This window comes from Eumetopias jubatus, unplaced genomic scaffold (assembly GCF_037043125.1).
Source record: "Eumetopias jubatus isolate StellerSeaLion01/CBP00866 unplaced genomic scaffold, mEumJub1_p1.0 scaffold_9, whole genome shotgun sequence".
NCBI lineage: Eukaryota > Metazoa > Chordata > Mammalia > Carnivora > Otariidae > Eumetopias > Eumetopias jubatus.
In genome coordinates, this window is record NW_028274815.1 from 22,668,872 (window position 1) to 22,681,029 (window position 12,158).

Genomic DNA, 12,158 nt, shown 5'->3' on the forward strand with positions numbered 1-12,158 from the left:
ACAAAAAGGATGAGGGTAGATGGAGTAAGTCTAACAGAGAGGGGCGTGCCCGCCTGCTCAGTTGGTAGAGTATGTGACTCTTGGGGTCGTGAGTTTGAGGGGTAGAGTTTACTTAATAAAAAAGAAGAAGAAACGATGTGGACAAGATTAGGAGGGCTGTCTGAAGGAGCACCACAGACCCCTGGTTTTGTGAGACATCATGAGCAGCAAAAAATTTAAAAAAGACTACTGATGGATAAGGGGATTCACTATTTCCTGTTAGGTTTTAGTACGAGGTTCCCAAAGATTTGACCCCAAAGTGAAGCAAGTTCAATGAAAAAACTGGCGTGTAATATCAGCATATATTTACTTGTGAGTCTTTTCAAGCATAGCTTTGAGGTTTGATAAGAATCTCAATCTGTACAACATCCCTGCGATATGAGCCAAGCCGTATGATTCTTAGTTGTGCAAAGGTAAAAACATCAGTCAGGGACAGTGCTTTGGTCTCCCAATTACCATCCCAGTATTGTGAACTGTCTGTGAAAGGTGGCTTCGTTGTAGAAAAGTACAAAAACTAGCTGTAAAAGTAAAATGCAAACTTGTTTGGCTAAATCCAGCTCCAATGAAATCAGGAAAATCCACTTGTTTACTGAGTCAAATCACCTTTTATGGAAACAAATTTGAACACACCAAGGTTTTCTGGTGGGTTTTGCAGGTCTGGAGAGAAAGTCTCCCCTTTTCCTTTTATATTTTCCTCATCCTCTTCTTGCAGCGCTGGTTGAAAACAGGGGAGGATCCCATGAGGCTATCTGTGGAGTGGGAACCATAGCTGCTGTCTGAGTCATCAGGGCTCTGGGGGATCCCAGCTTCACTCATCCCGGACATGGGCTCCTCGAAGACATCACTGCCCAGCACGCCATGCCCAGAGACATTGCCTTCTTCACTCTCTTGAGGCTCCATTTTCACATGGGCCAGATTCCAAAGAGGGGAAGCATTTACCTCCGTGCCTAGCAATGGAAGAGAATACAACTAGTGGTAAGCCAAGGCTGGAACACAGCAGAACAAATATTTCACCTGGGGCAGATTCCTAGCCTTTGAGCTGACTTCACTTTGACTCTACTTGGCTGGAGAATATGGTTGTTATTCTCTGTTCCAAAAACTACCAACTCTGAATATTTTCCTTTCCACTTCCTGCCCCCTCCTTTACCCCTTCTCACCCACCTGTCATTTCTCCTAAACCAGGGAAGTAGAACTACGTAGGTGGGAAGATTCGCTGTCTCCTGGCCCAAAGGCAGGCATAACCACAGGCTCTTGTTCAGGGGTTAAGTTTCTTCTTTCCTTCCTTCCTTCTATAAGGCTGTCCTGTTTTCTTGCCTTTTGTTTGGGTCCATGGTCCTCTCTCACATTATGAAGTTCATGATCACTACAAAACACTGGCAGCAGTTCCCACACTGCTGAAAACAGACCTGGCTCCTAAATCTGCAACAATTTCTCTTTGGCCCTCCTGTCTCTGTTCTGGCAGTGCTGTTCTGTGGTTATTACTTCTTCCATGGCGAAAGGCTCTCTGCCCAACACTTTAAAAAATGTGGCCTAATTCTGTTTAGGATTTGTTACTTGTATCATTTGTGCATTGATGAAATGACAATTTATATTTGAGTAGAACTGAGTATCTAGACTAATTTGCAATCTAACTGACTTAAGGATCGAGTCAGCCTGGTTCCTAAGGTGATCACAGAGTCTGTCTGGAAGCAGAGGCCAGCTGCCTCTGACTAGATAACCCTTTTTCAGTCCCTTTCAGCTCCAGTCTGTTGGGGGCACTCTAGCAAGGAAGCCCAACTATTCAAACAGTCTTGAGCAATTGGCCTTCCTCCATCTATCTGGAAGTTGTCTTTAAAGCATCAGGAAAGACAAATACAGCATACTAAGGGATGAGGGGGACATCTGCCCATCCAGCTCGGTCAGCTACGTTAGCTCCAGTACTCAAGAGGAGAGCACATATTGCATCTACATCCTAACCAGGAATTACTTTAAAAGAATGTCTGTAAAGTTGCGCTAGTCCTCCCTTCACTAATTTCAAAGAGAAGAATGTTGACAGATCTAGATCAGTGAGGCTGTATGTTTTTAGACTTTCCATTCTCTTGCCCACCCCCACTTTTTTCTCTCATCTCCAGAGTTTGATTCCAAAATGCAAAAAGTGCTGAATCAGATTGGCAGATCTCCCAGAATCAGAGTCAGTTGATTTCTCTTACTTGAAGCCTGTGGCGAAGCCTCAACCTCCAGGTTAGATGGAAAGCGCTCACTCTGAGCCCCGAGGACCCCCATGGGCAGTGACTGGTCTCCAGAAGCAAGGTCAGCCTCCAGTTCCTCACTGACAGGGAAGGTGATGTCGCTCACAGGTTCTTCCTTGATCTTTACAGGTTTAGTGTCCTCTGTGGCCTTCTCAGGATTGACAATCCTTTCATACTCCTCAGAGAGTTGCTTACTAATCTGTTGGCAAGCAAGAGTCAGTTTTTCAAAGGAATGTTAAAAGCAAGGTGGATGGTCAGCTTGTGGCATCCCATGGAAAAGCCAACATAATACAAATATGCATAAAGCAACCACTGCCAATGGAAAGAATTTTTTTTTTTACTTTTTTTTAAGCATCGTAGACACACGGAAGGAATTCGTTTAAGGTGCTGAGTTTGCATTTGTAAATGACAGAAACACATAAAGAAAAGTCGTCTTGTATAAAAGAGTCTGTATCATTAATTAAAAGTTACATAAAGGTAAAAGAAACTTTGTTAAAGATAGAATGGGGACAAAAGATCACATTTTTTGGCTGTAAAGACTAACAGGTGACATAGGTACCTTACATGGATGATGGAGTGTGTAGGAAATCCAGATCACTTAGCAAAGACTTTCTTGTGGGGTGTTAAAAATTCCTTATCATATTTTAGATTTGGGGAAACCAAAACAACAAATGACTTGCTTAAAGTCACAAGGGTTGAAGAGATTAGGTATTTCTGGCTGTAACCAAAAATGGTATCTCTACCCCTTACTCCACCCTTGGGCAGTAACACCTCCTTCTGTTTGGTTTTGCTTTTCATGGCCCTTGACGCCATCGAGAATTGTTTTGATCATTATTTATTTGTTTTGTTTCCCTCTCAAGAATGCAAGCTCCAGGATCTTGTCTTATTAACTGCTGTCTCCCACCGTGCCTGACTCACAGTAGGCACTCAATAAGTATTTGTTGAAAAAAGCATGCTAACCACATTCTCTTAGACTCCATATTCCTGTCTATAATTTCTTCCAGCAGAAGTGTTATCAATAAGTGGAGCCACTCATTGACTAAAGGAGGCCCCAGGGTCTGGCCAGGTCAGTGATGAAGCCAGTGGAACACAGCCAGGGCGATGAGGAGAGCAGATCAAGTCCACTCTCTTCCAAGACCCCATGCTCTGCTCTCTAGGGCAAGTGTGGGATCCAGCTGAACACCCCTGGATTACACATCTTTACCCGATTCTCCCAGGGTGACCTCACCTGTAGCATGTAACTGTGATAGTCCTTGATGCGGTGCTGCCAGAACTTCTGGAGGGAGAGCACGCTGCCGATGCCCACCTCGTGGAATACCTGCTCCATAACGTCAGGGAAAGGAGTCTGCCCGAGCCGGGCTTCTCGATCCACAGTGAAGCGCAGCAACTTGGTGAATTTAAGGCAATACTCATGTGCCACATCAGTGAGGGTCTCCAGGACACTTTCGTTAGCACACTCAAAGCCCGCGTGGGCCAGGATTGTGGCCACTGCCTGGTAGAGGAGCTGCCGGCAGGAGTGCCAGCTGAGTTCAGTCACAGGTTCCCCCTTCCCGCTGAAAGGGGAGACATGGCAGGGTTATTAGTGCTCTTGTGAAGGGGTGACCTGTCCTGTCTCCCTAGGAGTTTTACAATTTCAGTCAAACCACTGGCTCAGCTTTCTGGGGGAATTCTCTGCAGTTACAGAGCCCAGTTTCATCTTGCTGCTGCCAGGGCATGTCTTAACAACCCACAGTCACCTCTGAGCTCCTCCAATTTCATAAAGACTTCACAGGCAATACATATCTACAATAAACCATATAAAAGAATATCAGGTGAATAGGAAGTTTTCTTTTACCAACTGCTCGGTTTTGATCACTTTTAGGATATAACAACATGTAACAGTATAGCTCAGGTACAGCTAAAGAGGGCTCTAATTATTTCTCCACAACACAGTTCCCTCATATGCTGGGTGGTGCTTGGAGTTTAGAAATTCGAAGTCCCGACTAGGAGATTCTTATACAACTACAACAGACCATTTGTAAAAGTGGGAAAGCAACTCGATTTTAAGAAAGCAATTTAAAATATATTTTTACTTATTTATTTTTTTAAGATTTTCTTTATTTATTTGACAGAAAGCGCACAAGGAGGCAGAGCGGCAGGCAGAGGGAGAGGGAGAAGCAGGTTCCCCGCTGAGTGGAGAGCCTGATGCGGGACTCAATCCCAGGACCTGGGATCATGACCTGAGCCGAAGGCAGACGCTTAACCAACTGAGCCACCCAGGCGCCCCAATATATACAGTTTACAAATCATTTTTATCCTGTCCTATGCAAAGAAATGGGTAGTAGGTCCATATTATGATTCCCAGTTGGCAGGTTTGAGAAACTGAGGTTTAGAGGCGCTGACCTGCCAGAAGCTGTTTTGGTATTATCAGAAGGTGGAGCTTCTGACTTCAGATCCCATGTTCTTCATAATATACCATTTTGCCCCTAATCACTGCTGTAGAAATCTTAATTTAAGAAAAAATTTCAAAAAGCTGTCTGATCTCCTAAAAATAACTTTTAACAAACTTCTAATTATGAAAATTCCTATCTTTTGCCTCCCTCTGATGAAGGACGTAAATGGATTAAATTAGAAGTTGATGCAAAACTATAAAATTCTAAGTAACAGCATCAATTTAACATGATGGACAATATTATTTTGTTAAAACTAAATTGCCTTCAAAATGTAAATATGGCACTGATCAGTGTGGAACAAGTTTTTTGAAGTTGGCCATATCTGTACGAACGTGTGCCATGCATGTAATGATACAGTTATCCCTGCCTTTTTCAATATTCCAAGGACTTTAGAACCTTCAGTTATACAGTGCACCAGGACATCATCTGGCCTTCATTTGGCCCAAATGCAACCCTTACATATTAAGTCCATTTCTGTTCTTTTCTCATTAATTTGGGACAGTTCAAATAGTAGTAACTATTATCAACAATAGCAGATGCAGTAAGTGTTATACAATATTACTTACGAATTTTTTTTTTTTTTTTGCCAAACATATTTAATCTGAATCTAAACTTGAGGAAATAATCAGCAAATCCAGTGAGTGGGACATTCTACATTCCACATGACCTGAACTCTTAAAAAAGATTAATTATCATGTTTTTTAAAAAAGGAGGAAGGAGAGTTTTGGTTTAAAATACACTAAACAGAGGCACCTGCGTGGCTCAGTTGGTTGAGCATCCGACTCTTGGTTTCAGCTCAGGTCATGATCTCAGGATTGTTGGACTGACCCAAGTCAGGCTCCTTGCTCAGAGGGGAGTCTGCTCTGGGATTCTCTCTCTCCCACTCCCTCTGCCCTTCCCCCTGCTTGCACACACTCTTTCTCGCTCTCTCAAATAAATTAATTAAAAAAAAAAGACTAAACAACCAAATGCAGTTCATGAATCTTTGTTAGGTTCTGCATTAGGGAAAAATATATCTACAAAAGATATTTTGCAGACAACTGGAGAAATCTGAATATGGGGACTTATTAAGTGATATTATTTAATTAGTTTTCATTGACTTTGGTGTGATAATAGTATTGGGATTATGTAGGGAATGTTTAAGAATTGGCTGAAATATTGGGATATGTGCAACTTTAAAATATTTGGCAAAAAAAGTGTGTATGTGTATCTGTTATGCACATATTTATGTGTGTATACATGCTTATACATATGTAAGAGAAAATAAATGTGGCAAACTGCTAACAGTTGGTGAATCCTGGTAAAGGGTATTTGGGCATTTCTTGTACTATTATTTAAATTTTTCTTTGGTCTGACAAATTGCAAAATGAAAAGAAAAAGTAATTATTTGGCACCAAATGCAAACTTACATACTGAAACCCAATAGTAGCATTAGGTTATAAGGCAGTCATTCAGAAGATATGGAGCAGGGCTTCTCAAACTTAAATAGACATATGAATCTTCTGGAGATCTTGTTAAAATAAAGATTCTGATTCAGCAGGCTGGATAGAGCCTGCGGCTCTGAATTCCTAATAAGTTCCTGGGTGATATTGATGCTGCTAGTCTCAGACTAGATTTTGAGTAGCAAGGATCAAGAACATTTTTATATTATTTCTTAAGTGATGTTAACAAAATGAAAATATAGTTGGACCCTTGAACTATGTGGGGTTAGGGGTACCGACCCCCTGTGCAGTTGAAAATCCACAAACAGCTTTGACTCCCCCAAACTTAATGACTAGTAGTCTACTTTTTAAAAAAATTTTATTTTATTTTAGGGGTGCCTGTGTGGCTCAGTAAGTTGAGCATCTGCCTTCGGTTCAGGTCATGATCCCAGAGTCCCGGAATCAAGCCCCTTGTCAGGCTCCCCGCTCAGTGAGGAGTCTACTTCTCCCTCTGACTGTCCTCCCTCTCTTGCTCTCTCTCTTTCACTCTCTCTCAAATAAAATCTTTTTTTTTAAAAGTTTATTTTATTTTTTTAGTAATCTCTATACCCAAAATGGAGCTTGAACTCATGACCCCCAGATCAAGAGTCACATGCTCTTCTGACTGAGCCAGCCAGGTACCCCAATGACTAATAGCCTACTATTGACTGGAAGCCTTAGTGATAACATACACAGTTGATTAACACTTATTTTGTATGTTATATGTATTATATACTATATTCTTATAAAGTAAGCTAAAGGAAAAATGTTAAGAAAATCATAAGGAAAATACATTTACAGTACTGTACTGTAAAAACATCAACATGTAAGTGGACCCACACAGTTTAAACTCATGCTGTTCAAGGGTCAACTGTACATAATTTAAAAATTCTTATATAGAACTTATGGATTCCTAATAATATGAGAATAAGTCCATGAATCTCAATTTGAGGACACTGAGCTAAACCCATAATATACATTTCAAGTTAAACAGCAAGAGTACGCTCTTGAGGACTGAGGCCATGGCTTATTTTACATACTGGTGTAGTACCTTGCTCCTAGGAAAGTGTTTGGCACGTAATAGGCACTCATTAAATATTTGCTACATCAGAAATAAAAGGTACACACTCTGGATTTGGAGGATCAGGATTCAAGTCTTAGACTTCCTACTAATTACCTGAGCAACTCTGGCCATGTCAATTACCCTTATCCTCAGTTTCCTCATGGAAATATTATTACATTCTTAACAGTGCTGTTGTGAAGGTTTTTTGAGAAAAGTAAGATATAGCAAAGCCTTGTCTTACCGATAAAAGTCACTCTCTGGGTCACTGTGCCGGATCTGGAATGGTGCATTGGGATTCTTACAGTCTAAAGGCAGAAGGTCATCAGGAAGAGGAGGTGACCCCGGGCAGGAGGGAAGAGGTTCACTCTCTTCAGTCTTTACACCTTCTGTCTGTTGCTGACTCTGGGCCTGAGCGGTGGCTATGAGATTGCGCAGACGTCGGTTGTGCTGGATCAGCTGGATAGTATGGATGGTGAGGCTGCACGGCTCTGAGGGGATGTCCAACATTGTGGGGGGCTTGGGCTTGTTGGCTGAGGGTTGGTGCAGGGGTGGGTCATGGACTTCTACGAGACGGAACTCCCGTGGGAGCAAATCAAAGGAACTTCTGTTGGTCTGGCTTGATGAGATTGGTATCTCTCCCCAGTATCTCAACATTTTGGAATAAGAAAGGCAGAACTTTCAAGTTAAAAATAGTAGTAACCTAAAAGCAGTGTTTTTAAATCTGTAGGTTAAAGACTTCTCTAGTGAAAAATATGAAGTCTAGCCAGTTATTTACATAAAAAGTAGGCTGTTCAAGACCACTCAGAAAATGTCAGTGTCATCAACACTGTAGGACCGAAGACATTCTCCCTGAAGAAATTAAGAGAAATACAACTGTTAGATGCCAGTTATCCCCAGTCACATACAGTGACAGTTCCTACTGGACTGAACCACAGGTGGAATTTGGATCATTAGTAGACTAATAGCTGCAATAGTATCAGGAGCTTTAGTGACCATGTTTTCCATCTCACCCCACTTACTCATTACTAGAACTATCATCATGCTCAATCCCGAACAATTTGCAAGGCAAGATACTTAAATGAGACCTGCAATATTTTTCGGAGTATCTTGACACATCTGTCCTGAATCAGTAGGAGAAAGGGGAATAGAGTTAAAGATAAGAAGAGGTAGTTCTTACTCTGTTTGTGTCAAACACAGGCAACCTTTTCCCTGGTCCTGATGGAAAATTTATTTACTTTTTATTTATTTGACAGAGAGACACAGCGAGAGAGGGAACACAAGCAGGGGGAGTGGGAGAGGCAGAAGCAGGCTTCTCGCTGAGCAGAGAGCCCGATGCGGGGCTCGATCCCAGGACCCTGGGATCATGACCTGAGCCGAAGGCAGATGCTTAACGACTAAGCCACCCAGGCACCCATGATGGAAAAATTTATTGACCAGTAATCTAATTGGTCTTATGCATTCAATTTCTGACAGATATAGGGAAGAATCTGAGTGATTTCTGCTGCTTCCTAATTTGTATCCCTTACCTCCAGTCTCTCCTTGTATCTAATCTATTCTCCAGTGCTGTTAGACTTAATCTTTTAAAAACTCAGATCTAATGGCTCCTTGTTGCCTATTGGAAAAAGTCAGCCAGAATTCTTGGGCCTACCATTCATCAAAATCTGCAATCTGGCTTCAACCCACCTTTCCAGGTTCATTGCCCATATGTCTCTTCAAATGCCAGGCATTACAGAAAGAGACAAAGACCACTGCAAGATCCCTGACCTGAGGTGAGGGAGAGAAATATAAACCGCATTTCAGTATGAAAGCATGCAGTAAGGGCTGTTCTAGAGACACAGACATGGTGCAGTGGAAGCACAGAGAGGGAGCTTCCAGGAGGAAATCACCACCCTAGTTCTAACAATATCATACTACTCAGTTTCTTGAGAATGTCATGTATTTCCAGTTGACCCTTTAAGTTGTGATCTCTGCCAGAAATGCCCAGCTGCCCACCACATCCCTGGTAGACTTGTATTCACTCTTAAGAATAGTTTAAGTCACCAGTCTCCATCACCTCCCCAGTAAATCTTCCTTCATTATATTCTCATAACACTTCCCATGTCTCCACCACAGCGTTTATACCTGGATTTAAACTAGGACTTATCTCAATCGAGTTTATTCTCCCAATCAACCCCCCACAACCATGATCTTTGTACCGTGTCTGGCACACAGTGTATCTGGCATTTATTGAGTGCTTACTATGTGCCAGGCTTTGCCTTTATTGTTTAATTCAATTTCCCCAAATACCCCATTTTTTAGATGAGGAAGCTGAGGCCCACTGTCTTGCCCAATGTCACAAATGAGGGAGGGAGAAAATCAAGACAGCCAGGCTCCAGAGTCTGTACTCCTAACCACTACACTGTGCAGTCTCAATAATTGGTTTCGGAAAAAAACAAAAGGAACAAAGAAACGGATCAACGAAGGGACCAAAAAAAAAAAAAAAAAAAAAAAATCACCCTATTCCTTAGTTTCACCGAAAAGAGCAAGAAGAATAGGCAGCGAGTTCAAAGAATGCCCAGGCACCGCGGGGGCTCCTCGGTCACGGTCAGCAGGCGCAGGGTCCTGGAGTCACCTGATGCCGGGGGCGGCCAGGAGACGAGGAGGTCTGGACCTGGACCGCGGCAAGGAAGCGCTACTGTTCACTGCCCCATCTTAGGAGCTGGGCTGGACGACTGTGTGACTCCGAAAGGCCTGAGGCGAGGGTCGCGCCAGGCCCCGAAGCCTGGCTTGTTGGTTAGTGGTCCTAGGCTGCCGGAAGCGCTTCTTCTCAATCAGGGTATGCCACAGGAAGTTATTACAATCCGGTTGCAACCTCTAAAGATGTCCCCGTTCTCACAGCACCTTGGCCACCTTTTTCTGTTTTTTCCGTCCCGTGATATTCACCTCTTCGTAACGTTGTGGGTGGTGAAGGAGCAATTCTGCTATCGCTGCCCAGAGAAGCCGCTGGGAGGAGAGAGAGAGAGAGAGAGAGAGATAGAGAGAGGAACTTAGAGACCGAAGGGGATGGTTTCCCAGGAGCAGATTTCGAGACTGCATCTGACTGAGGATGGCCGATAGTCCCTCTCAGTCCGAGCCTCTGGCTTTGCAAGAGCTCAGTGATGACTTCAAGAAGCCAACCCTGCCGGTGCCCCCAGTTATGCGGAGCAAGGCCCCGACCACCAATCCTTCAAACCCTGAAGAGGTGAAGAAGGAAAGGCCCGCGGCGCTGCTAGAGCCCGATTCCGGGGAACCTGAGGTCCCGCCAGCCCGGCCGGACAGCGGGGGCACCAGGAGTCCACCAAAGGAGCAGCCGCGGCCCCCCACAGCGGCTCCTTCCCTTGGAGGCCCGGCCCGGGCTCCCCCTTACCGAGAGCCGCCGTGGAGTGGCCCCGCGCCGGCCCCCTACAGCCTAGAGACACTCAAGGGCGGCACGATCCTTGGCACCCGTAGCTTGAAAGGGACGAGTTGCTGCCTTTTCGGGAGGCTGTCTAGCTGCGACGTGTGCCTGGAGCACCCTTCGGTGTCCCGGTACCACGCCGTGCTGCAGCACCGGGCGTCCAGCCTCGAAGGAGAATGCGACGGCCACGGGCCGGGCTTCTACCTTTACGATCTGGGAAGCACCCACGGCACTTTTCTTAACAAAACCCGCATCCCACCCCGCACCTATTGTCGCGTCCACGTCGGGCATGTTCTTCGCTTTGGAGGCAGCACCCGGCTCTTTCTTCTTCAGGTAAGTAGAAAAACCTAGGATTGCAATCTCTGGAGTGCACCGGGCTGGGTTCCAGAGCTCCTTAAAGCTTTCACTGAGGAAGGAGATTCTCCCATGTCAAAAGTGGGGGAGTCTGGGCCCTCTCCAGACCTCTCTACGCGTTGCCATACTTCTGAAAGTGAATCCAACAACCCTGAACTCTGAAAGAATTCTTTCGCTTGGTTCATCAGGGACCAGAGGAAGACCGAGAGGCAGAATCCGAGTTGACGGTAACGCAACTGAAGGAATTGCGCAAGCAGCAACAAATGATGTTGGAGAAGAAGATGTTAGGGGAAGACTCCGATGAGGAAGAAGTGGATACCACTGAAAATAAGAGAAATACTAGTAATCAAGATGATGAAATGGGCTGCACCTGGGGAATGGGTAAGAAATTAAAATTGCTGCCAGAGGTTAATATTTTAAATTCATGATTAGTGGTATCCTTAATTGTTTTCTATCATACAGCTTTCATGACTTTTTGAGATAGGTGAGACAAATACAATTTGGACATGAGATTACCAAAACCCACAGAGGTTTGTTAAACTTTTATGATGTCAAAAAATTGAATTATGGGCACTATGGATTTCTTTTAATGCGTTTTTCATCACACTCCCTTGTTCAGAACTCTTCCTCAGCACACAACTAACTTACTATTTTTACCATTTAAATATATATAAATATATACATATAGTACTGACCTTGATTATCATCACTGGAGGGGATGGAACTATATTCAATCAAATAACATGGAATGTTCAGTATAGGATAGTCCCTCAGTTTTTTGTACTTTATGTAAATTCCCTGAAATGTGAAATAGCTAATCAGAGAAAGCTTGTCCCTTAGCCAGAGGAATAAATTGAATTTTCCATAATGCCAGACATTTTGGAGGATGGTATTCAGGATCTAGGAATATAAAAAGCAGACGGCCTTACTATGTTGTTGGGAAGACTGGATAAATATTATGAAATTACTTTTGTAAGTGCAAAGCAAAAGCTAGAAACCATAAGTATGCCAGAGTAAGTGTTCAGAGAAGGGAGTAATCACTGAGGACTTGCACCTGCACTGTCCAATATGGTATCCATCACCTACATGTGGTTATTGGACACTTACGGTATGGCTAGTCCAAACTGACTTGTGCTATAAATGTAAAATACACTCTTGATTTCAAAG

General features: G+C 43.6%; 2 protein-coding genes across 7 annotated transcripts in view; one reads left to right on the forward strand and one right to left on the reverse strand.

The window, feature by feature from the left end:
* Positions 1 to 327: 327 nt before the first annotated feature.
* Positions 328 to 10,119, reverse strand: SUPT7L (SPT7 like, STAGA complex subunit gamma). 6 transcript variants are annotated; one of them, XM_028099358.2, is made up of 5 exons: positions 9,834 to 10,119; positions 7,464 to 8,071; positions 3,496 to 3,820; positions 2,229 to 2,466; positions 328 to 986 (listed from the first exon to the last, which is right to left on the reverse strand). In XM_028099358.2, the coding sequence occupies exons 2-5, from the start codon at positions 7,874 to 7,876 to the stop codon at positions 724 to 726; spliced, it is 1,239 nt and encodes a 412-aa protein (XP_027955159.1). In that variant the 5' UTR covers positions 7,877 to 8,071; positions 9,834 to 10,119; the 3' UTR covers positions 328 to 723. The 6 variants fall into 6 exon arrangements, with proteins under 6 accessions (XP_027955159.1, XP_087882498.1, XP_027955161.1 ...); XM_088026372.1 differs by having other exon boundaries at positions 7,464 to 8,986; XM_028099360.2 differs by having other exon boundaries at positions 9,736 to 10,119.
* A 10-nt stretch (positions 10,120 to 10,129) lies between these two features.
* SLC4A1AP (solute carrier family 4 member 1 adaptor protein) overlaps positions 10,130 to 12,158 on the forward strand; it is a 33,969-nt gene continuing 31,940 nt past the window's right edge. Inside the window, exons 1-2 of the mRNA XM_028099356.2 lie at positions 10,130 to 10,970; positions 11,180 to 11,372. Coding sequence (XP_027955157.1) covers positions 10,308 to 10,970; positions 11,180 to 11,372 — 856 coding nt within the window. The 5' untranslated portion in view covers positions 10,130 to 10,307. The remainder of the gene's footprint in view (positions 10,971 to 11,179; positions 11,373 to 12,158) is intronic.